The sequence below is a fragment of the Dipodomys ordii genome, unplaced genomic scaffold (genome assembly GCF_000151885.1).
Source record: "Dipodomys ordii isolate 6190 unplaced genomic scaffold, Dord_2.0 Scaffold35, whole genome shotgun sequence".
Taxonomy (NCBI): Eukaryota; Metazoa; Chordata; class Mammalia; order Rodentia; family Heteromyidae; genus Dipodomys; species Dipodomys ordii.
The window spans coordinates 5,889,482-5,915,658 of NW_012267251.1; the positions used below are offsets into that span (position 1 = coordinate 5,889,482).

The window sequence follows — 26,177 nt, forward strand, 5'->3', positions numbered from 1 at the left end:
CTTTCTTTCTTTCTTTCTTTCTTTCTTTCTTTCTTTCTTTCTTTCTTTCTTTCTTTCTTTCTTTCTTTCTTGTCGGTTGTGGGGCTTGAACTCTGGGCCTGGGTGCTGTCCCTGCACTCTTCAGCTCAAGGCAAGCACTCTACAACTTGAGCCACAGCGCCACTTCCAATTTTCTAGTGGTTTATTGGAGATCATAGTCTCATGGACTTTTCTGCCTGGGTTGGCTTTGAACCACGATCCTCAGATGTCAGCCTCCTGAGTAGTGAGGATTACAGGCGTGAGCCACAGGCTCCCAGCAAGTGGTGCTGTGTATTTCTAATGCCTGGGACAGTGACTTAAATGCAAAAATGGTCTCATAATTGTTGTAAAATAAAAATGGCTATTTTTGTGTAATACATTAATAGTTGTTAAAAAAGATACTTTGATCACCTAGGGGAAATTATTGCCCTAAATAAAGGTGTCTAGATGGGTTTATTAACTATCAATGATAATCTTATATAAATAAAGCTTTTGAAAGAGGGACTATGGTGACTGAAAAACTGATAACCAAAATAGTTGGAGAAATGGTTTATAACTACATTTTAGAGCCCAAGGGAGATTCTTTTTTTTTTTGGGTCCGGTCATGGGGCCTGAACTCGGCCTGGGCGCTGTCCCTCAGCTCTTCAGCTCAAGGCTAGCACTCTACCACTTGAGCCACAGCACCACTTCCAGCTTTTTTCTTTTTGCTTATGTGGTGCTGAGGAATCGAACCCAGGGCCTCAGGCATGCAAGGCAAGTGCTCTACCACTGAGTTACCTTCCCAGTCCCAAAGGGAGATTCTTGTGTAAGAAGAAATTTGCCTGCTGTAGCACCGGGCATCAGTTCAATAAGTTATCAGTGAGCTCTTATTAATCGTAGATACTATGCATGGATTTGTATTTCTAACGATGGGCAAAGAGACTAGTCTAACCTGGCAGCTTTCTGCTGTCTTACATCTATAGTCCTACCTGCTCAGGAGGCTGAGATCCTCAGATCATGGATCAGATTCAGCCCGGATGGGACATTCCCTGAGACTCTTATCTGTAACCACTAAGACGCTAGAAATGGAGCTGTGGCACAAGCAGTAAAGCACTAGTTTTGAACAAGAAAAACTCAAAGACAGTGCCCAGGCCCTGCACTCACACTCTTGCTGTCTGTCTTTCTCTGTCTCTCTCTCTGTCACACACACACACACACACACACACACACACACACACACACACACAGTGGTCTTGGCTCCCAGGGAGTGTTCATTCAGTAACGATGAAAATATAAGTTGCAGGCTGAGGTCTTGAATAGATAAAAGAAACTACAAAATAATGATAGGGAGGTACCTGAGACATATAGATTTTTAAAAATAATTTTTACATTTCTAAGAGTATTTTGGTAGTAATATAATATCCTATTTTTAAATAAATATATGTTTATTATCATTAAGTAGTTATACAAAGGAGCTGCTATTAAATGAAGCAGTTTTTACATACAGTGCATCTTGATCAATTACATAATATTTTAAATGGTGCTGGTAGCGTGTGCCTGTAATCCTAGCTATTCAGTTGGCTGAGATCTGAGGATTGTAATTTGAAGCAAGCCTGGGCAAAAAGTCCATGAGACTCTTATCTCCAATTGACCACCCAAATAACTGGAAGTGGAGCTGTGACTCAAGTGGTAGAGAACCAACCTGGAGAAAAATAAAAAGCCAAGTGAGAGTGTGAGGTCCTGAGTTCAAGCCCCAGTACCAGCAGACCCCCCTCACTCTTCCTCTTCCTCTTTATCTATCAACTATCAATACACATATCTATATCAATATATATCCACAGATATTTAGGTATGTACATTAAAACATTTGTTTTTAAAATAGTTTCAGTTAGTCTTAAAGAATAATCTTGTCTTTTCTCTCAGATGACAGATATAAGAACAGACCTGTGGAATACCAATATAACAAAACTACTTCATCATTTGAGGCAAACCTAAATTTTCCTAGAGATGTAAAATGTAAGCCAAAGAACTGCAAAGAGAGTTTACAAGGCCTGACTGAATGCTCATCAAAAAACATTGAAGTAGATGATGACTCTTGTTATCCACCTACGTCTTTAACATTACATGTACCCCCAAGTAAGTAGAAATCAATTTCTAGTTGCATATTTACAGAAAGAGTGCAGGTTCGTGTGTGTATTCTGGGGGACCCCAGGAGCTGGTGGAGCAGAGCTCTGACTGGCAGGAAGTGAGATCTAAAGAAATAGAAGTTGGTTCTAAGTGGCAGGAAAGTACTTCTGACGGCAGGGAGTTAGCTGTGAGGAACAGGGTGGGTCTCTGAACACCTCAACCCAGGAGAACATGGACGTAATACAAGCCTTCCCTTGGTATGTTAGTCACCCTGTTAAGTTCTTTCACAAAGAGATTCATACATACATGCACACACATACACACACACACACACACACACACACACACGATAAAGCTTATGCTACTAGGTGATTCAGTGTACATATATGTATAAATGAACTCATTTGGGATTTGATGTTTATAGAAAGAACCAGAATTCTTGCACATCACAGTCATATTAAAGGGGTGGAGCTAGTTTTGTCAATTCAGCCACTTCTGGGAGGGGAGGGGCCAGGAGTGATGAGCAGCATCTATCTACCCAGGGCTGGGGAACTGACAGAACATCTTAGAAAAATGCCTTTCAGAAAAGGAATGCAGACACTGTGCAGTTATTTAAATTCATTTACATCATTTAATAATTCAAGATTTGTGACTTATTCACATTTGTTTATGTTAAAATGTGATGTGTTTTGTAAACATTCATCTAATTTGCTCATTTTCCCTGCATACTGCTGACATTGATAATGGCTCCTGAGAGAAATCTCTTCCCCAAGGGGGAAGCCCCTAAGACTCGATGTAACAATGATTCAATTAAAACCAGACCTAACAAAATATGAGCCTACGAAGTTAAAAGAAAAGGGAATGTTTTAGAGTGTGAGAAGCTATCTTATTTAACGGTCAGTTTCACAAATCCTAAGTGAAATGCTGTCAAAATGTCTGGGGCTAACACGCAATAAGCACTGTTCTCCAAGTTGCATGGTGAGTGTTGAAAGTCACCGACATGGGAGGTGCCCTGCGTTCTTCATTACCTGGTGTACACCTGTAGGCAGGGTCCATTCTGTCCCCATTCTGACCCACTGCATGTCCAGTTTTGTCCATTTCAGAAAGGAAAACTGAAAACCATAAGAAATCAAGTAACGAAGAAACATCAAGGTTGGAGAATTGTTAAACTTTGTCAAAAACCACCTCAATGCTTACTAACTTTTGTTTCCTGAGGATAATTTCTGCACTTCATTTGGGAAATGATAGTACTTTCATACTGGGGAATATTAACCAAATCTATTTCTGTGTTCTCTTGACAGAGAAGGAAAGGTTCCGGTTATGTGAGCATACACCGAAGGAAGATGCAGATACTTCCATCTGGTTAAAGTGGGACATAAATGGCACATTTGCTTGTAACAAAAGCAACTTCAAATACACATTTTGGTGTGGTAAGCATAACACACGGCTCAGAGAAGATTGGTGGTAGAAAGATATTCTGACATTGCTCTTCACCTCTGCCTCTTTTTATAAATTTTTCCTGTTGTATATTTGGAGTCCAGGGAATGTGTTGACTACAACACTGAAATTCCAGTAGATAAATATCCTGAAAAGTAAAATTGAAATTAAAAGCTCATGAAAGAATTTTCCTAATAGTTGTTTCGCTTCAAACCTTATTGAGGAGATGATGTGGGAGGAATATCATAAAAGAATGATGCAAGTCAGGCACTGGTGGCTCACACCTGTAATCCTAGTACCCAGGAGGCTGAGATCCAAGGATCGTAGTTCAAAGCCAGACCAAGCAGGAAGTCCGGACACTCTTATCTCCAATGAACCACCAGAAAACTGGAAGTGATGCCCTGGCTCAAAGTGGTTGAGAGTGCTACCCTTGAGCAAAGAGTAGTGTCCAGACTCCAAGTTCAAGCCCCCTGACTGGCAGCAAAAGAAAGAGAGAGGGGGGAAGAAAGGAAGAAAGAGGGAGAGAGAAAGAAAGGAAGAAAGAAAGAAAGGAAGGAAGGGAGGAAGGAAGGAAGGAAGGAAGGAAGGAAGGAAGGAAGGAAGGAAGGAGAAATATGGATGGTTGCAATACTCTTCTAGGAAAGAAAATAAAAGATGAGATTCCATGGTTCCATCCACAAAATTCAGACACAAGTTTGAGAGCATGTGTAACAGGAAAACAGCAAGTGTTTCTAGAGATGAACTTGGGTTTGTGGTGAGAGAGCCAATAGCTGCAACATTTCCATTTCAATGTATTTGAAAATGATGAGGTGGGCTTTTCTAGCTTGTGGCATGCAACCACTTGTAGCACCATATTTGGTAAAATAGATGTGTGTAAGCATATACACACAGAAAGGAGTGTGGCATGGGTTGCAATTGCTATGCTAAGGAGGAGATATAAGGCTATGACATGGCTATGATCCATCGAGTATGAGGAAAATCAGAGTATGAGGAAAAAAACCATGTATGGCACACTGCAATTCTGTGATCTATTTGAGATAGATCCTTAAAATGACCTATTTAAGATAAACCAGCCTGTAATCCCAGCTACTCAAGAGGCTGAGATCTAAGGATCACAGTTCAAAGCCAGTTGAGCAGGAAACTCTGTGAGACTCCTATCTCTAGTTAGCCACAAAAAAGTCAGAAGTAGAACTGTGTCTCGGGTGGTACAGTGCTACTCTTGAGCCCTATAGTCCAGCCCTAGGACTGGTGCGTGCATGTGCTCATGAATGCATGCACACACATACACACAACACAGACACACAGACCCACATACAGAACACACATACAGAACAATCAGTCTCTATGAAATGCAAATTATAATATCAGCTTTGAAGAAAGACTACTAATGATTGAACTGATGCTGTATTTTATCAGTTCATTTAGGGACCCTCTTAAATGAATTATGATACTTGCTAAATATGGTCTTAAATGTTGATTGTAACAGAATAATTTTAAAGATCTTTGACTTATTATTTGGACCCTTTGCTTAGGTTTTAACCTAATGAGTATGGTGCAATTATAAGCACTCAGAAAATAAAGGTATACGTAATATAGTAATGTACTCATATGTAATTCTTTCTTTCAGACAATGTTTCCCGGACATCTTCAGCGGAAAGCACTATGTTTACAGCCTTTCTTCCCAATAAAACTTACAATTGTGGTGCAGAAATATTCTATAATAATTACAAGTATATCAACCAAACTAAAGCTATTACAACGGATTTGGGGAGTGAGTATTTTGCTTATATGTAGAATTGCTTTCCCTTTTATTTTCTTGCAGTTTTTTTTGAGAGTCACAAGAAATAATGGTATAGACCAAAGAAAGGATTTCAGAAAAGAGACAACACTTTTTAAAATTAATTTTTTAAAGTTGAATTAAAAAATAAATGATAAGACAGGCCATGGTGGCTCATGCCTGTAATCCTAGTTATTCAGGGAGATCAGAGGTTTGCAGTTTGAAGCTAGCCAGAGAAGAAAAGCTCATGAGACTCATTTTCCATTAACCACCAAAAGAACTAAAAGTAGAGATGAAGCTCAAGTGGTAGAGCTCAAGTCCTGAGCGAAAAAGCAAAATGAGAGCATGAGGTTCTGAATTCAAGCCCCAGTACTGGCATGCATGTGTGCATGTACACAATCACACAGACACACACGCACAGACACACACACGCATGCATGTACACACACAGATTATATATGGCCCAAATTTCTGTGTTTTTGGTTCAAATTATAGTCTATGGATTGGAGATGTAGATCAGGTGGTAGGGCCCCTACCAAGGAGTATAAAGCATTAGACAGTGAGTTTGAGTCCCAGTCTTGGAAGATAGTAAGTAACACAATAACATTCTTAATAGCAATTGTAAACTACACTTCTAGAAATTAGTAACATTTAGAAAAGTAGAAGGGAATAGGAATAAAAAGAGCCCTAAGTTCCAATATCCTTTAGACATATAGAGATTCCAAATCGATGTCGAATTTTCTAGAAAAATCAGCTAATTCTATGTGTGACAGTACAGCACAGACAACTGGATATGTGAATGATTCCATAAAGATTAGATGAAAAGTAGAATAGCATTTCTACAAGTTTAAGGCATCTGATTTGAGCGTTAAAGTGTATACTTTTCTAAACACATTTACCTAGGAAGAATAAATTAATTGGAATTAAAGCTGTAGGGTAGCTCAACAGGGGATGCTGCTTAGCAGAAGTGAGGCTCAAGAATGAACCTCAATTAAGCAACGATAGAAAAGTAGCTTTGCAGACAAGTTGTACAAACATTTGACAAACAGATCATTCTTACTGAAACGATTACACAGAACAGAGGACATTCTCATCTCTAAAAGTGCATTACCAAATCAAAAGTTAAGATCTACCTTCACCTCTTCTTCTAAGAATTTTATAGCATTCTCTCTTACATTTAGCTGTATTACTCCTTTTCAGTTAATTAACAGTTAGAGATGGGTGAGGTAACTTCTCAATTTCACTCTTTATGTATAACTGTTCTGTTGTCCTACCATCATTTGTTAAAAACAAAACAAAACAGGAATCTTGCCCCCATGGAGTGATTTTGGCATTCTTGCCAAAATGTAGTGGATCATTATGATACGTTTGCCTGTAGACCTTCAGTTTCCATGCATCTGTTGATACTACCTCTAGGCTATTTCTTACTATTGCTTCATAGTAACTTTTGAAGCTGAGAATTGTGTCATTCCATTTATTCTTCTTCCATATTCTTTAGACTATAAAGATGTGCTCCAATTCTAGATAAGTTTGTTAGACAATTTTTCAATTTCTACATGATTTTAGGTACATGTCTAGAGAAATTTAAACACTTTTTGAACATCTACAAAACCCATTTGGGATTGTGATAGAGGCTGCAATTGCATCTGTCTATCAATTGGGGAGCATGGTGCTGAGCAGAGCTACTCTTTCAGGTGGAGGGCATGAAGTACCTTTCTATGGATCCTCTTTGATTTGCATCCAGGATGCTTTGTAGTTTTAAACTCTGTACTTCTGTTGTTCAATTTATCCCTAGTTTAAGTCTATTCCTGTTTATGGGAAGCATTATTTTTTAAATTTCATTTTAGATTGTTCATTGATGGAAGATAGAAATGTGATTGACTTTTCTATATTGATCTTGCAATCAAACTTTGCAGAGCTGACATATTTAATATAAGATTGCCAGACTTTGGATAAAACATGCCAAAATGATTCAAATTTTGTAAGCAAGGGCTAGCTGATGACAAAGGGCATGCCTAAATCTAGGTCTCCCCGGAATGCTCCAAAATAAAATAAGAAGAGCAAATAAAACCATATAAAATCATACCCTCAACAAAACTAAAAATAGAAATATTTGTGGGGTATTAAAAGTACTAAGATTAAAATGGTCTATAAGGCAATGTAACAAATATACTGATAGAGTAGACCAATATAGAGAATTAGAAATCCTAGATAACCAAGCTTTACAGTGGAAGAGGGGGATAGTGGGGAATCACGCCAATAAATTATCCTGATTGATAGACTTATAAAAATAGTGGACATCACATCTTGCTTCTCAATAAACTCACAAATTTACTCAAAAAGTTCCATAGACCCATAAGCTAAAATGATATAAAAATATTTCATCAGAGACACAGGAGAACATCTTGATGTCTTTAATGTAGGCAGAACTTTCCTAATAAACAAAAAGGAAGAAGACTCATTCACTACTCGGTAAGATGGACTTCATCAAAATGGAACCTTCTTCCTCTTTTAAGTAAATAAAACTAGCCAGAGGTAGTGAGGAAATATCCACAACTGATTTTCAGAGATAGATGGAGAGCATTTTCAGCTACAAAATAAACCATCCAACAGTGCAATGAAAAAAAAAAGGCAATTAGAATTGGGAAGGACAGAGGAGACTGACGGAAGGGATGACCTTCATGATCTGACTGGAACGGAAAATCTTGTACAACTAGTTACAATAAAATACAAATAGGCAAATAGGTTGTATATGCACTCTATGCAAGAAGCTACTAATAACCAATATAAAAAGATGTGCAATGACATGAGCCATCTGAAGGTAATATTACAAATCAAAGAAAGCTACAATTTGAAAGACTAACAAGAATGTCGGCAAGGATGTGAGGTATGACTCAGTAATATTCTGGATATTTCTCGAAACATAAATGTTCATGAGACAATGAAGATCCGGTCATAGAACCTCCCTTCTGGAAACAGCTCAACTAGACATTGACCGTTGAATGATGATGTAATGTCATAGATTTTTCTAGTAGAAGGTCTAGAAATGTCAGCACTGGGACAATAACACGTACAAGAGCAGGGGGTGGTTCTTATGTATCTTCAAGTTATAAATGCTGGGGGTCCACTCTGAAGTAACCCTTCTAGGATCGTTAAAGCAAATCTAATGAATCCAAATAGCTTTCCATAAACCTCACTCTTCATTCACAACAGCTGTTACCAATGAAGGTTTGCTGTGTAAAGATGATTCGTTTCCTGCCTTATTTTTGACGTTACCTATTCTTTTTCTTTGAACAGTTCCAGAAAAGCCTAAGAATCTTATTTGTTCCGCCATAAGTGCAAGCGAAGTATCTGTTACCTGGACACAGCCTCAAAATTTACCCCACGGATTTATATTATGTTATCAGAATAAGTCAGGTAATAACTGTGCAGAGCTTAATTCCAGGAAAGGAAAACCAAGAATTTCAATTTGGATTAATTTCTTCAGCCAGAGTTCTGGCACAGAGTCTGTGAAGGCCCCTGATTTGCCTTAGTTTCTGACCTGCCTTTACTCCTAAAGGGATTTTCCAGCCCCAAATGTAAGAGAACTCCAGCACTTCTCTAATGCCTGTTTATTTATCTGAACCTGTCTCACGGCCAGCCTTCATGCTGCAGCACGTGGGAAAGAAAGTCCCTGACAGATAACATCCATCTCGGTCTGCAGATGTTATTGAAACCATTTGTCCTGTCTTGAATTCTTCATCTAAGCTGTCAGACAGCAAGCAAAACCCCCACACTTCTTCCAGAATTTACTATTAGTTCATACACCCAATACACCCAGTGTGTATTAACTCCAGTAGTAGTTACTCACCTAATACTAGGTGAATAAAGATGGACGTATGGATTAGACAGGGCAATCAGTTTAGTGGGATCTTGGGTGGGTTTTGTTTATGGTTAGACTACTGCAGCAATTAAGCTATGGCTAGATCAAACCTGAAATCATTAGATGAGGTTATTTATATAAGAGAGCAAACATCCCCTGAACAAGGTAAAGTATCTAGAATGTTTGTAGAAAGCAGTGGGCATTTGTGAGGTGTCCTGGGTCTCTGGAGACAGCCTCCTCTCTGATCCCGTTTCCACGGGCCAAGGGCGGAGGGAGCATCTCCCCCATTTCCTTCTCTGTGTTTGGTGGAAAGCAGCCAGGTGTCGCCCTCAGGGTGTGCAGTGTGAAAAGACAACAACCAGGCCCCAGCCTGATACCTGTCAGTTCATCTTTTCATAAGATACCCCTCCCCCGTGTTTAAAATCTGAACAAAGACGTCATATGGAGTTCATAGACATGTAGTTTTCAAGTCAAATATTATGAATAAGAAACAACCAATATGAGGCAAGGGGCCTGAGAGTTGGAGGCCAGCTAGAAGGAAAGGAAGGAAGGAGGGAGGGAGATAGAGGGAGAGATAAAGAGAGGGGGAAGGAAAGGGAAATAGAAAAAGGAAAAGAAGGAAACAAAGAAGGAAGAAAGAAAGGAAAGAGAAAAAAGAAAGTGAGAAAGGGAGGGAGGAAGGGAAATAAGAAATAGAAAAAGAGCCAGACACCCTGGCTCACGTCTGTAATCCTAGCTACTTGGGAGGCTGAGATCTGAGGGTCATGGTTCAAAGCCAGCCTGGGCAGGACTGTCTGTGAGTCTCTTATCTCCAATAAAGCACTTAGAAAACTGGAAGTGGCACCGTGGCTCTAGTGGTAAAGCACTCTCCTTGAGCTGAAGAGCTCAGGGACAGCGCCCAGGCCCAGAGTTCAAGCCCCACAATTTACAAAAAAAAAAAAAAAGAAAGAGAAATAGAAAAAGAAAGAGGGAGGGAAGAAGGAAGAAGAGGAAAGAAAGAAATATAAGAAAGAAAGGGAGGGAGGGAGGCAGGAAGGAATTGAAAGAGGAAGAGTGGGAAAGAAGAAAGAGAAAAGGCAAAAGAAAAAGAGAAAAAGGGAATAAAGGGAAGGAAGGAAGGAAGGGAGGGAGGGAGGGGAGGAAGGGAGGGAGGGAGGGTGTAAGGAAAATACACTGGAGATTTTGGCGATTTCAGTGCTAGTCTTATAGTGACCTACTCCCTCTCTAACATGTTTTATCCTTTGTTTTGTTGTTGTTACTTCATCTGACTAATCATTAATGTCCGTGCGCAGTGAGCCTTGCTTAGCAGAGCAGACTCTTCTGCTGAAATGTTAGAATATGTTGAAATAAGTCTCTTGCTCTTCTTTGAATGCCCGTCCAGAATCTTGTGTGCTCGCCAGCAGGTCTCTAAACTCGAAACAGTTTCTTCCTTCTCTGCCGGCATTTTGTCCTCTCCTTGAACCCGTTCAGCTTCACTGTCTTTCAAAGTGAACAACTCTGATTGCTGTATTGGAGCAAAGTGTTGCTCACCCTCCCGCCCCAGGACGTCCTACAGTGCTTAACTTAGTTTGGTAGCATGGATCTCCCACTGGCAACCAAATGGAGTACAGTAACTGTGCTTCCGTGGAGAGTTAAGAATTGGAGATTAAGGAAAATTGGAGATTAAGAAAAGAGATGACCTATATATATATATATACACACAATGGAATTCTATGCCTCCATCAGAAAGAATGACATTGCCCCATTTGTTAGGAAATGGAAAGGCTTGGAAAAAATTGTATTAAGTGAAGTAAGCCAAAAGAAACATAGGCCCCATGGTTTCCCTTATTTGCAATAACTAGTATATGTCTGGGACAAGTAGAAAAGGTCAAAAGCTATGTACGTATGACCAGACAAGATGAAGTTAAGCAAAATGAACCTCAAGATAGGGACACACGTGGATTTTTTCTTTCTTGCTATTGTTTCTAACGTATTTATAAGGTACCATGTATTTTTTTTTTGTTGCTTTGTATGTTCTTCCCCCATGGTATAACCCCTGTTTTCACTGTATTTGATGTTGGTATAATTGGGGGAGGGGAAGGGAAAAAACAAAATGTTTTAAATAGGGACACAGGTGGACTCGTAACAATGAGAGGTAGAAGGCGCTATGTTGAAAAAAGGAACTTTACAATTTAGGGGCAGGTGGAGTGTAATTTTGGAGGTGGGAGGGGAGAATGGTGGAGGAAAAACAAAGGGGGAGGCAACAATGCTTGATAAGAAATGTACTCATGGCCTTGCTCATGTAACCCCTCTGCACAGTATTTTCACAATAAAAAACTTATTAAAAAAGATGATGAAAATAATCATCTTAAACATTATAACTTGTTTTGTAGTCTGCACTGGGAGCAATATGTTCTTAGAAAGAAAAGAACCCATCTTTCTAAATATATTGGAACGAAGTCAATACTTTATGTACCAGATTAATATAATATTAGCTCTCATTTATAACTGAATTTCTTTAGTGCATCTCTTGGCCATCCAGATTTCCCATGACTTACAAAATGATTCTAATCTCTCTCTCTCTATATATATATTTTTTTTCCTTAGGTGGGAGTAAGATATGCAGAAATGTGACAGCCAGCAACACAAGACATGTGCTTGTAAACTTGGACCCCTTTACAAACTACAGCATATCACTGAAGGCCTACGTCATTGGAAAAGTACAACGCAATGGAAGTGATGTGCAATGTGCAGCTCACACCAAAGCAGATGGTAAGTTCTGAGTTTTTGGGTCTTTTTTGAAGCTTATTCCCACAAATAGCCTGGAGTACAGAATGAGTGTTTTGCTTCCCTTGAGAAATATATTGGCCGGATGCATTTCTTACTGTCAAAGCTTATAATAATTTTCAGCAAAGTAACATAAAAACAGCTCTCTGTGGTTCTGTGTTCTGCAGATCACCGTAAAATTCGTAAGGATAAAGCATAAGGATATGTTCATCGGTACAATATGTAGGATTTCAGACAAGTGAACACCTAACCAACTTAGACTGGAGCAAATAGGCATTGCCAGCTGGGATTGGTGGCTCATTCGTACAATCCTACCTATTTGGGAGGCTTAGATTGGGAGGATTCATGTTTGAGCCAGCCTGGGCAAGTAGGTGAGATCTCCTTCTCAGACAAGCTGAGCCTCTTGGTACATGATGCCTGTCATCCTTCTATACATGCTGTGAGAGGCTGAGATCGGGAGGAAGGCAGTTCCAGACTGACCAGGATGGATGGATGGATAGATAGATAGATAGATAGATAGATAGATAGATAGATAGATAGATAGATAGATAGATAGATAGATAGTTCTGTTACGCTGCATCTCTATGGAAGAAGTGGAGCATTGTGTCATGGGCCTGCTATTGCAGCCATCACAAGAAACCTCAAGTGGTCCAGGACTGTGGTCAAGGAGAAGGAAGGAAGGAAGGAAGGAAGGAAGAAAAGAAGGGAGGGAGGGAGAGAGAAAGGAAAAGAAGGAAGGAAGGAAGGAAGGAAGGGAAAGAGGGAGGGAGAAAGGGAAGGAAGGAAGGAAGGAAGGAAGGAAGGAAGGAAGGAAGGAAGGAAGGAAGGAAGGAAGGAAGGGAAGAAATCCACTTGAGATTTTGATCATTTGTTTCAATGAGACATTCCTCGGGTCATCTGGTTATCAGTTTGAAAAGCCCAGGTTTTGGAGCTCTTTGTTCTGGTGTTCCTGACTTTCTGTGCTATCACAGAGAGTGAAGCGTCTGTTGCCAGCTCCTGAGGAATGCAGCTAGCCGTGTATGGAAGGGAGGAAAAGCGGATCTGACGTTGTGTCACAAACCTCCCCACACACCCCGTCCCTCACCTCCTGGCCCTCCCCCCCCCCTCGCATTTCCCTCTGGGCTCCAGGACCTCTGTATCACAGTGAGCAGGCGATTTACTTTTCAACCATTTTGTTGTTACTGCTTTTACTCAATCGTCTGTGCTCTCATCTGTGAGCTGGTGGCTCACACCTGTAATCCCAGATACTCAAGAGGCTGAGATCTGAAGATCACAGTTAGAATCCTGCCCAGGCAGGAAAGCCCATGCGACCCTTATGTCTAATAAACCAGCAAAATAAATAAATAAAGCCCGAATTGGAACTGTGGCTCAAGTAGTAGAGCGCTGCACCAGCCTTAAGCAAAAAAACAAAAAACAAAAAGCAAATGAGAGTGTGAGGTCCTGAATTCAAGTCCCAGTCCCAGCACACAGCCAAGCCCACCCCCACCCCAAATATGTACTCTCATACAAATTACACTTAAAATACCTTAAACCGTGCATATGCTGTCAAGCTGTTTTGATATGGATTTATGAAATGAGTAAAAGAACCAATCTTGATCGGGCCAGAGCCTACCCAGGTCAACCACATGACGGTCACTCAGAAGTCAGACAACAGCATGGCCGTCTCCTGCCAGCCCCCGAGCCGGGTGAACGGCCCCAAGACCATCTACCGCCTGGAAGTCAGGAGCGGGAACGTCCTCCTTAGGAATGAATCTCACAGCTCCTGCCAGTTCCTCGTGGAAAACCTGCACTACTCCACCAAGTATGAGCTGCAGGTGAGCTCGTGGCAGCGCCAGTGCACATGGTAACCACACTGCCGGTGCCTGGTGCCGTCAGGATCAGCGCGCAGGTGCAGAGCCCGTGCGTCTCAGCTTGGCATTGTGATCGTTCAGAGTGACCCCTGGGAGTGAGAGTTGTGGCTTTAAGCAATTGTTTCTTCTTAGCATCGTTAACAGATCGAAAGGAAATGGCTCTTCCCGTGCCACAGATCACAATGCTTTCTGAGTAATAATGGTGACTTTGCCAAACTTATTCTGTGGCTTGATGGCTTGTTTGTGTTTTGGAAGTGTTTCAGAATGTTTCTAGCTGGGTATGGTGGTACATGCCTGTAATCCCAGTGTTAGGAGAGACACAGGTAGGAAGATAATGGTTCGAGGCTAGCCTTGATGGTGGTTTAATCTATTATCCATCTATGAAGGAGGCAGAGATAGGAAGATGGCAGTCAGAGGACAACATTGGACAAAATGCACAAGAACGGGTGCCTGGTTCAAATGGGAAAGCATCTGTCTAGCCAGTGTGAGGCCCTGAGTTCAAATCCCAGTACTACTACCTTCCCCCACCAAAAAAATGATGAGAAGGAAAAGGTGTTCTACATTGCGTGTTTTTGAATTTCTGTTATTACTCATTACGAGTTTTTAATAACTGACTAGTTTTGGAAAATGTAGAAGCTTCCTAGCTCAATGTGAATAAAAGTTTGTGAATGTTCAGTGAATAATAGAAATGTCATGACATCTAAAGTAGAACCTTACACCTATATTTGCATCACTTTTTACATTTTTCATTAAGGGATTCCAGTTTCAGATTTACTGTACACAAAATTTATATTTTGCCAAGATTCACATTCCTGTTTATTTCTTTCAGTTTTCCTATATGTCTGCATTATTTTTCCTTACTTGAATTAAATATTATGGGATATATGTTTATTATATCTACCTTGTACTTTACTACCTCCATTGCACTCAAAATTATGTGCATTTTATGTGCAACCCTCATATTAGTACATGGCTGAATTTCCTTTCTTTGAGTAAAATGGGAAAATGTTGGCATATTAATAGTAAACATCAACCTTAAATTATGAGTCTTTGATGTATTGGACTTTATTTTTTTATCCATTTGTATTTAGTTATTTAGTTTTGCTGCTTGTGTTACCGTTACTAAAAATAATTGAACGTGGTTTTGTGTCTTTCAACTGCTTTTTCAAAAATGTTGAGCGGCAATCTGTTTCAGCTTTACATTAGAGAAAACCATCCTTTTTTTGAGGAGAGTAAACAGTATTACATAAGAAATCATGTGTTTCACATTGTGCAAGGTACATTTCCATTGGAAAACTAATTTGTTTGCTTTTGATTGCTGACGTTTAGGTCTATGTGTACAATGGGGAATTTTCTGGATCTCCAGTCACTAAATACCAGTCCACATCCTGTAAGTCCTTCTCACCTGCTCCTTACCTCCGTGCCAGCCCTTAGCAGCTAGATCCTCTCATAACCAAGATCACATTCAATGATGTCACTTGTGTGTCTTCTGCAAAGTTCTATAACATTTAGAAATTTCAGGCAAATCATTGATAGGTGAATGTCATATTAAACATGCCATATCTTAGGTTCAAATTTAGAGATTCCATTGTGAGATTCATAAAGGAATTATAAGAGGATGTAGCTACATGGACTAATGAATTCTGATTTTGTGAATGACCCTTTTCCCCTGTTTCAGAGATTACTCCCTTTTTACCTCTGTTTGTCTTTTCTTCTGTTTGTGAAACTTGGCTTGTCAAAAGTGAGTGTGTGTGTGTGTGTGTGTGTGTGTGTGTGAATTTGTCCTGGCTTTTGTGATTGAAGATATATGTGCCCCCAAAACACTATGGCGGTTTAAATGTCTAGTAGCATTATTTGAAATATTTTAATCCAAGTGAAGGTATAAATTAAAATATCCCTTAATTTAAATGTCTTTATAATGATGAAAATAACCACCACATGTCACATCGTTCTCCACATGCTCAGCTCCTGAGAATGACCACTTTCCAATAGATCTGCCCAGTGCTCCTGGTAGTTTTCTTGACATACCTGAGCATGATAGCACACTGCTCTTCAAGAGTAATGAAGACAACTCGACCTTTGACTGTACCATTTCCTGGCCTATGCATCATATCCACTGCAAATCTTGTCCCTAGGCCAGAGACCCAGGAAATATAGTTAATGGCATCTAGCCTGTTCTGCAAGCTCTTTAGATGATCGATTCCTCGGTTTTCTCTTGCACTCATCAGAACTTGCTGAGATTGCTCAGCCGTGAACTTCCCTCCTCTCAGTCTGTTACTGTGAGTCTGTACTTCCACGTCTTCACTGTTCCTAAGTTTCTGGAGGAGGTGGAGTCTTTCTGTGTTCATACCGCAGAATATATCTGAAGAATTAAGTAATATATTGTTATTGAACTTACTGAACTAGTATCTTTGTAGAATCCATCATAATTAGTGACGCTGGATACAACATTCATTTATACCCATTTGATACCATGACTCTAAAGTCTCACTTCAGGCCGTTCTGTGTTTCCAGGGCATCCTGTTTTTGTTTTTCAATCATTGACGTGAGAAAGATGAAATATGATGTTTGTCTCTGAGTTGATCTTCATCCACAAGATCTGGAAACAATCATGTTTATACACACAAATATACTCACACACATATTGATATATACATATACATGGTATATATATGCACATATATTCATAACACTAATCACTGGTATAAATTAACAGTTTTGTAAAAGTAATTTGAGATAGTCATACAGCAAGAAATCATTACCGCTTTGTAAATAATGTATTTTGAAACTCTGGAAAGTAATTCTCCTGTTTTGTTTAATTTTCTCAAGATGACCTTGGCTATTTGGACTTTTTTTGGTGGTTCTATATCAACTTTAGAATTGCTGTTTCTAGTTCTGTGAATACTGTTCTTGGTGTTTTGATTTGAGGTTGCCTTGAATTCCAGATTGCTTATGGTAGTATGGACCCATATTTACTCTTCTACTCTCTGAGCGTAGATGATTTACAGTATTTTGTGTCCTCAGTAATTATTTTCATCAATATTTTTACTATTTTCATTGTAGATATTCTTCATCTTTTTGGTTATACTTTGTCCTAGCTATTTTTGTAGTCATTTTAAATTGGATTTCTTCTTTGGTTTCTGTTACAAGCGATTCTCTGCTGTTGTGTGACAGAACTTCTGCTTTTTGTATGTTGATTTTGTATCCCATTTTTTTGGCCTGTTCACCACAATGTTTGACAGATAATAAAACTCAGTAGTGTGTTTTAAACATTAAGAAATTAGTATTTACTGTGTGCTAGACACTGTACTTAGAGTTTGCTATGAAGCAAGTTATTTACCATCATTTCAGGAATTAAGGAACACAAGTACAAACAGACTAAGGATGCCAGCCAGCTTCCCAGAGAGGAAGCGCTGGTGTATGAGTGACAGCTGAACCATTTGGTTCTGGAGATGAGGCTGCTGAGTCACTGTATGATTTGGATGTATTTTGCTGTGGATAAGAACCAAGTGTGAAATGTAATTCAAATTAAGATATTTCCAACACACAGCCTTTTCTCTGCCCTTACCCTAAGAAAGGATATGAGTTAACATTGAACCACAGTGAAAATTTAGGTCCAGACTAGTTTTATCTTCCCAATCAAGTGAAATAATTTTGCTTCTTGGTAGGGAGGGCTTATCTTGTGAGGCAGAAACATTTCTGATTGCCCAAGATGTCTTTTGCTTCTTCTACTCATAAATTTGAGTTACATGATATTTGTCTCTGAAAATGATAATAACTAGCTTGCCTCATGATCCCTTTAGAGTGGAATGACTAAAAGAGAATTAATTCTGAATTATGGTATATCAGAATAGGGCATTATTTAACTGAAGGAAAAGGGAACGCTTTCTGATATTCTAATTACTCTCATTAGCAGCAAATGCTTTCCTGGATTCTGAATAAAATTCCAGAATCAGGAAATTGGATTTATGGTAAAATTTTTAATTTTTAAAAACTCCACAATAAATGAAAAACATTGTTATGAGTTTGTAAAGGATAATTAATCATAATTTTTATCTTCCATTCTCTTATTTTTCTATTTTTAGATAATTCCAAAGCATTGATTATATTTCTGGCTTTTTTGATTATTGTGACATCAATAGCCCTCATTTTTGTACTTTATAAAATCTATGATCTGCATAAGAAAAGATCCAGGTAAGGGTTGACTTGTTAATTTAAAATAAGGGTTGTAGTAATGGTATAAGTTTATTTCCACAGGCAGCAACAGAACAAGATTAAGATGTGACCTACAGATGACTACAGAACAGAATTGTAGATTAAAGACTTTGAATGTTGTGTTACTGGTGTATACTATGTGTTCATATCTTCTATACTTACTAGTGAGATTATGGACTTACTAAGCAAATTGGATTGAAGGAATTTGGGAATGCCTGAACTAAAAGAAAAGAGGGAAATAGCAGGAAAGTATGTTTATTTTTTGCCCAAGAAGAGCAATATATTAAGAAAAATGGGAGGATTAAAACAAGTAAGAGGCAGAGATCTGAAGATCAAGGTGGGTGGGAGGCCAGAAGTGGGCAAATAAATCTAAGAGATTCTTATCTCCAGTTAACAAGAAGAATGACAGGAGTGGAGATAAGATCAGGTGGTAGAGTAACAGAAAGAGTTGAGCAAGAAATAGTTGAGCAGAAAAGTTAAGCAAGAGTGTGAGTCCCTGAGTTCAAGCCGCAGTGCGCGCGTGCACGCGCGCGCACGCACACACACACGTACACTCCATCTCTGTCTCTGTCTCTCTGTTTCTCTGTCTTTCTCTGTCTCTTTCTGTCTCTCTCTCTCTCTCACACACACACACACAAAGTTATTTAGTCATGTATCTGAATTTGGTAAAGAATTCTTGTTTGCCTTTTTCTCTTTCATTTTATTAGTTCCCTCTAACTCCCTTCTCCTTCCTCCTTCTTCTCCCATCTCTCACTCCTTCTGTTTTACTCCCTTCCTCTTTTCCTTCTGTCCACCTTGCTTCCATTTCCTCCTTTCCTTCATACATTCATTAAAGAAAATTAGCTCAATTAAATTGAATGTCAACTAAATTCAATGTGTGTTACAAATATAGAAACTTACATCTGCTATTTTCTCAGCAATTTGGATGAACAACAGGAGCTCGTTGAAAGGGGTAAGTGTACATGACTTTTCTTGAACACTATTCTGTCTTGATTTACAATCGCTCATGAGCAAAGGCAGAAATAAAAATATCAAAAAGAAAAGATATAGTTAACTTAAGTAAAATGTAAGAAGAAATGGATGTGCTCATCATGGCAATATTTGGCCTTGGATTTCCTCTAAGTCGTAGACAATGGGGAGATATATTCTAGTAAAGGTCACCATACAAAGCCAGGAGAAGACTGAAGTAGAAGATTTCGGGTACAGTGATTTATAAGTAAATACTCATTTATCTGGGAATGAGATTTCCCCGCCAGAACATTTGTGAGGAGAGAAAGAGGCGAAGGGTTCAATCCAAGCTGCTGATTTTCTGAAATTAACCTGTGTGTCGGCTGTGGTGGCCATGCTACTGGTTTTGAATCATCACCCTCCCTACAGATGATGAAAAGCAGCTGATGGACGTGGAGGCCATTCATGGCGATATTTTGTTGGAAACTTACAAAAGAAAGATTGCGGATGAGGGCCGGCTTTTCCTGGCTGAATTTCAGGTACGCTGTGTCCTTGGCCTAGGACATGAGAATCAGTTCAGTCATCAGGACAGTAACATTGCATGTACATTTCTATAGCCATTGCTTTTTTATTTTTCTTTTTGTAAATAAGGCGGACAGAAGAAGTATATTTGAAAGGGAAAGAAAGACAGAAAAGTAGATTCTCTGTGGAGATGACCCAGATATGGAAGTCCAGTGGAGCCCTGTCTGAGAGCAGTTATTGTAATGGTAGACTCTTCCCCTTCCTCCTCTGGGCTTTGTGCCCCGTTCCTGGATGGCTGGGCAGGTGCTGATCCAGTCCTTGCCACAGGTTGAGTGGGAGTGCAAGGCATTTTGGGAAGAAGCGCCCTGCTGGGCCATCTGTCTGCCAGGTGCCCTGTCCTCCACTTTCTATCCTGATCTTCCCAACCACGGAAGCCTAACTCCCAAGCCACTGCCTTCATACATTATTCCAGACAATAATATTACCAAGGCAGATAAGAGTTTGACAAGATCATAGTCTGAAGCTAGTAGCTATGTTGCTGGAATGTCTTACTTCATTGGGGTCAAATCTCTCACAGAACCTATTTGGCTCATTTTGTACTTGTACTCTAGATAAATATCTGAGCTCCCATCATTGAATGAAGTTTAACGTGACACAGCCACATGTTCTAAACTGAACAGTTTTTGACAAGCTCTGTTCCAAAAGTAATTCATCATTTTCTGTTTTTAGGAAGCCCAGTAATTATTTTTGCAAAATTCCCAAGACCCTCCACTTTAACGGCCACGTGCAAGTTGTTTATCAGTGTAAAGGAAACGTTTTGCGGGATGTGTGATTGATTCGGAGTGTTCACTGGCAAAGGGAAAACCCTTTTCCCGCAATCTATTGCAACCCAAAGACTCTTTGTGTCTTCCAGAGCATTCCTCGAGTGTTCAGCAAGTTTTCCATCAAAGATGCCCGTAAGCCTTTCAACCTGAATAAGAACCGCTATGTGGATATCCTCCCTTGTGAGTACTTGTGGACAAGTGACCTTGGCTGTTCAGGCTGCTGCATTGCCCAGTCTTTCACCAGCCTCTTCCTCTTTTCCTTGTCTGAACAGATGATTATAACCGGGTTGAACTCTCTGAAATAAATGGAGATGCAGGGTCAAACTACATAAATGCCAGCTATATTGATGTGAGTACAACGGCCACAGTCTGTTTCTACCTTCCCCTTTCACCCTTGACAGTTCTCCTTCTACTTGTAGCTAGGCACTCCATTCGGCCCCTTCCTTGTCTTTGCAGAATTTTGGAGGAATTAGTACAAACGTGTTGAAGTAAAGCCCCTGTCATCGTTAAGACACACAACACAATTATCTGTATTTACCAGAACAGTAATTTAGTATATGCACATCCAACCTAGGTGCAGCCTAAGATTTTTCCTCTTGCCAAAAAAAAAAAACACCAACAAAACAAAATTATGCTAAAATGAGCATCCTCGGGTGCCTGCTAAGTGCTAGGTCGTGAAGGAGTGCTCTGTGCGTGTGTTTCTAGAGGAATACCGCTTCTGCCCCACAGAGCCCCAGGACTGCACTTGCTGGAGAAGTGAGCAGGGACGGCACAGAGGGATTACTGTACACACACCTATTGACTGTAATACAGTTGATTCTGGGGAAAAACTCAGTGTAATTCTTTAAAGGGCAAAATCAACGTTCAACAAAGCAAGCAGCAGGCGACAGGTGGGATGGGAAAGTGTCAAGTGAGGGGGGGATCTGAAGAGAAGGAAGGGGGGAATGCAGTGGAAGTTCAGTGTAGAGGGTGGAGCGCGATGAGAAAGGAGATATTGACCAAGACACGCTGCGTTCATCCGCTGCGTTGGTGAATGGCAGCTCCTTTGTACAACTACTTAAAGATAAGGATTTTTTAAATTTCAGAATCAAAAAGGTTGAAAATAAGTAACGTGAGAGCTTTTGAAAGGATTTAGATAGTTTCTGGGAACAATACTAACCTACCATTTCTGTTCAAGTATAAATAGTAGCTATGGGATCCGGTCATCATTTTGTTTCTCTACCATGAGCCCCTGGAAAGCAACTCTCTTCAGCTTTTAGGTAGGGACTCGATCTATTGTAGCCACTCAGGAAATTTCATGAACATGAAACTAGTTGTGAATTCTGTGGCTCCCATGTAAATCTTCATTCATTGGCAAAGCTCATCTCTTTCTCTTTGCTTACTACTCAGGAAAATTTAACACTTGGGAGGTAGTTCTGGAACAAATTAGTATATGTTCTCTGTGCTCCTTGTCTATCTTAGTGACAGAAGCAGACATGATAGGTGATGAAGTAAAACTTGTGTTTCCACGTTCTTGGAATTACATAGAAGGACACTAAAGAATTCGTATATTCCATTGGCAGTTAAGAAGTAGAGGGCTTAATTAATTAATTAAACTCCCAGAGGAGTGTAATGGAGGAAATTGCGTACAGATCCACAGGGTAACCACAGGACTGGCAGGAAGGCCTAGATAGTGGCAGGTTGCTCGGTAATGTCTGGAGGAATATTAAATATGGCAGTATCTGGAATACTCTGGTAAACTGCTTCACCATCCCAGATGAGAATGAAATGTACAGCAACAAAAAAAATGCATGGAACTTATGAATGTTGCTTGCAAATGTTAACTAACCTGTTTGAGACAGTGAAATGTCTCCTCTCATCCCTTTCATAATTTTGTTATTATTATTTAATAATAAAATAACAGGAAAAATTACAGGCAAGAAATGGCCGATCTCAACCAACTTCTTCTAGCTCACAATTTTTCACATTAATGAAGGATTGACAGTTGATCTCTGTGTGTTTGAAACAGGGCTTCAAAGAACCCAGGAAATACATTGCTGCACAAGGTAATTCATTTGATATTTTAAAATTATTCTTGAAAAATCATTTCCTTACCTTGGAAGAAAGTATGTCTCACCTCACGTTCGTTGGACTCTCAGGTCCCAGGGATGAAACCGTTGATGATTTCTGGAGGATGATCTGGGAACAAAAAGCCACAGTCATCGTCATGGTCACGCGGTGTGAGGAAGGGAACAGGGTGAGCCCAGGCTGGGCTTGGGAAAAGAACATGGCGGACCGCATTTGGAGAGCCATGCGCATGGGCTTGTTGACACAATTGTTTCTCTGTTTTTCTTTTCTTTTTTTTATTGTTTCTCTGTTTTGATCGGTGTTAATATTCAGTTAGATTTTTATGAATGTAGAAAAAATGAAATGGTTACATATGTAAATATCTCTACGCCTACCATTTAAATACTTTGGCTTCATTGCTAGGCTTCTTGCTTGGTCCTTGATTTTCTATTTGTGCCAATTTCAGGACTTGAACTTGGGGCCTGGGTCACTTTCCCTTAGCTTACTTGCTCAAGGTTGGTTCTCTACCATATGATCCACAGTTTTATTTCCAACTTTTTAGTGGTTAATTGGAGATAAGTGTCCTCCTGTACTTTCCTGCCTGGACTGGCATTGATCCTTGGATCTTAGACTGTTAAGGAGCTAGGCTTACAGGTGTGAACCACAAGCACTCGGCTTGGGTCCTAATTTTTTGAGCATTATGTTAGTCCTGTGTTAACCTCATAAGTACTTGTGAATATACCAAGCAAAACTGACCTGGGGCAGACAGTTAGGAAGACAAAGAGTGGGGTGTTAGGAGGAAAAGCCCCTGGGTTACCACCCTGACCCTCGCCATCCTGAACTTGACCACAGCCATCCCTTCTTCTCTGCAGCCCACTGGGAACTCAAGCTTGCAGCTAGGTCTGGGAAGCAGCTAGGTCTGTCTGAGTAGACAGAAGGAAATCCTTTAGGCCACATTAATGAGAAATGATAGGTGTCTAGCCCTGATTTAAGGTGGAGAGGCTATATCCTTGTAGAATGAAAGATGCATGTCATCATTATCATCATGATACTCAATGGGCATATGTAAAAATGGACCAGATGTGACTTGGAGGAATGCAGGGAGCAGGACAGGTGGGAAAAAGTGAGGCAAGTGTGGCAGGGATCAGTATGCACTCACGGTACTTGTGAACTGATTTGTTGAATTGAAACCCTTTGTACAGCTACTCAAACATAAAGACGGTTATCATAACCAGAAGAAAGATACTTATTTTAAATAAAATAATTTGCAATGGTTTTGAGAAATACAGATTAATGAATTTTTGGGTTGGTGCTTTTAAAGATCGTTTTCTTCCAATGAAAAGCTGAAATCATTTGTGGGTTTTTTTTTTTCAACGCTAGAACAAATGTGCAGAATACTGGCCATCGATGGAGGAAGGGACGCGGTCTTTTGGGGATGTTATTGTAGAGATCAGTGAACACAAGAGATGTCCAGACTACATCATTCAGAAGCTGAGCATCACAAACGTGAGTTCATTGTATTACTATAATTTGGTTTGATATTTTTATAGGAAGAAAAGGCTGGAAGAGTAAATCTGAGAAATTAAGAGATACCTAGAAACAGTCATTTAAACCATCTTGAGGAGGAGAAGCTGGGTTAGATCATAAACACAAGCTGACAGACTCAAATTTAAGTCTTAGTCCTTGCCAAATCAAAAGTACCTGTTATGGGGCTGGGGAGGTGGCTCAGTGGTAGAGCGCTTGCCTTGCATGCATGAGGCCCTGGGTTCCATTCCCCAGCACCACATAAGCAAAAAGAAAAAAGCCAGAGGTGGTGCTGTGGCTCAAGTGGTAGAGAGCTAGCCTTGAGCTAAAAGAGCTGAGGGACAGCTCCCAGGCCCAGAGTTCAGGCCCCACAACTGGACCCCCCCAAAAAAAGTATCTGTTATGGTGGACCCTTAAAGTATTTTTTTTCTTTTTTTTTTGTCCGTCATGGGGCTTGAACTCTGGGCCTGGGCGCTGTCCCTCAGCTCTTCAGCTCAAGGTGAGCGCTCTACCACTTGTGCTACAGCGCCACTTCCAGTTTTCTGGTGATTTATTGGAGATAAGAGTCTTACGGTCTCTCCTGCCCAGGCTGGCTTTGAACCGCGATCCTCAGATCTCAGCCTCCTGAGTAGCTAAGATTACAGGCGTGAGCCACCAGCGCCCGGCCCTTAAAGTATTTTTTAAAGCATATGTTGTTAGATGGTTTGAACCAATGATTAAGTTATTAAATGAATAAAGAGATCATCCTTTTTTTCGGTGGGTTCTAACCATTATGGAAACAATTTTATGCAGATAGTACAACTCACTAGCATTATAAAGTTCTAACTATACAGAAGAAACAGAGCACTTCATTCAGAAAATAGTCAAAGTGACCTTGGTAATGGTTGAAATGGAGGTAATGGCATATTGTGTGATTCCACATGTGACTAAATTCCAGGTAAACAAGCTTATAGAGGTGGTGCATTCCTTTTTGCAGGAGACTTTCAGTGATATACATTTGATGTTTTTTCTGGTAACAGCTGTCAGTCTGGATTCCTGTTCCTGATCAACTGAAATCTTTCTTATCGGAACATTACACACCAAATATCGAATTCTGACTGTTCATTGTTTCAAGTTAATCATTCTATCCACCTGGGGGTTAAAGTGTTAACTGCATACCGTAATTAAGCAGACTTCTGTTTGTTGGTTCATCAAGGGGAAGAATTCTAAAAAGCTGCGTGAATGACCTCTAATGCTATTTCTCCAACTATACCCCCATACCTACTCCCAGAGCCACCTCACCCCCCATTTTGGGAGGTGTGTTTATGTTTGTTGTTTTGGGTTTCCACTCCTGACAGGTCTTAAGAGTTTCAGCTACCACACCTTGCTGGAAAGGGACTGCTCCGTGTGTAGTGCATGCACTTCCCCTGCTAGTTAGCTGCAAGGAAAATCCAGCCGTGGCTGGACAAACTTACCCAGCGCCCGAGGAAAAGGCCCTTTGATGCAGCTTATATTTGCACGATGAGGATTTTTGGTTTTACTTACCTAGTTTGCTCTGAGAAAGAAAAGATTACTCCAAAGACAAACATTCTCTTGTGATAGAAAAAAGAAAAAGCGGCGGGAAGAGAAGTGACGCACATTCAGTTTACCAGCTGGCCGGACCACGGCGTGCCCGACGACCCGCACCTGCTGCTCAAGCTGCGCCGCAGAGTGAACGCCTTCAGCAACTTCTTCAGTGGCCCCATCGTGGTGCACTGCAGGTAGCGGCCAGCCTAGACTCCTGCCCGCTGCTCCACCCGCCTCACCTCCTGACCCCACTCTACCCCGTCCTCACCTCCTGATCCCCATTCTACCCCCACCACGCCTCCTGACCCCCACTATACCCAGTCCTCGCCTCCTAACCCCACTCTACCCCTCCCCCGTCCTCGCCTCCTGACCCCACTCTACCCCCACCATGCCTCCTGACCCCACTCTACCCCACCACGCCTCCTGATCCCCACTCTACCCCCACCACGCCTCCTGACCCCCACTATACCCCGTCCTCGCCTCCTGACCCCACTCTACCCCACCACGCCTCCTGACCCCACTCTACCCCGTCCTCACCTCCTGATCCCCATTCTACCCCCACCACGCCTCCTGACCCCCACTATACCCCGTCCTCGCCTCCTGACCCCACTCTACCCCCCCTGTCCTCACCTCCTGACCCCACTCTACCCCGTCCTCACCTCCTGACCCCACTCTACCCCCATCCTCACCTCCTGACCCCACTCTACCCCGTCCTCACCTCCTGACCCCCACTCTAC

General features: G+C 40.7%; 1 protein-coding gene across 5 annotated transcripts in view; it reads left to right on the forward strand.

Annotated features, from left to right (window-relative positions):
• Window positions 1-26,177, forward strand: part of Ptprc (protein tyrosine phosphatase, receptor type, C) — a 104,997-nt gene that overhangs the window by 63,373 nt on the left and 15,447 nt on the right. For all 5 annotated transcript variants that reach the window (XM_013017408.1, XM_013017407.1, XM_013017409.1 and 2 more), the window contains 16 exons: window positions 1,921-2,133; window positions 3,426-3,554; window positions 5,189-5,332; window positions 8,636-8,755; window positions 11,787-11,951; window positions 13,572-13,780; window positions 15,146-15,206; window positions 17,902-18,010; window positions 18,949-18,983; window positions 19,409-19,518; window positions 20,415-20,505; window positions 20,598-20,674; window positions 22,334-22,370; window positions 22,464-22,561; window positions 23,752-23,877; window positions 25,477-25,634. In XM_013017408.1, the coding sequence (XP_012872862.1) occupies window positions 1,921-2,133; window positions 3,426-3,554; window positions 5,189-5,332; window positions 8,636-8,755; window positions 11,787-11,951; window positions 13,572-13,780; window positions 15,146-15,206; window positions 17,902-18,010; window positions 18,949-18,983; window positions 19,409-19,518; window positions 20,415-20,505; window positions 20,598-20,674; window positions 22,334-22,370; window positions 22,464-22,561; window positions 23,752-23,877; window positions 25,477-25,634 (1,882 nt within the window). The remainder of the gene's footprint in view (window positions 1-1,920; window positions 2,134-3,425; window positions 3,555-5,188; window positions 5,333-8,635; window positions 8,756-11,786; window positions 11,952-13,571; window positions 13,781-15,145; window positions 15,207-17,901; window positions 18,011-18,948; window positions 18,984-19,408; window positions 19,519-20,414; window positions 20,506-20,597; window positions 20,675-22,333; window positions 22,371-22,463; window positions 22,562-23,751; window positions 23,878-25,476; window positions 25,635-26,177) is intronic.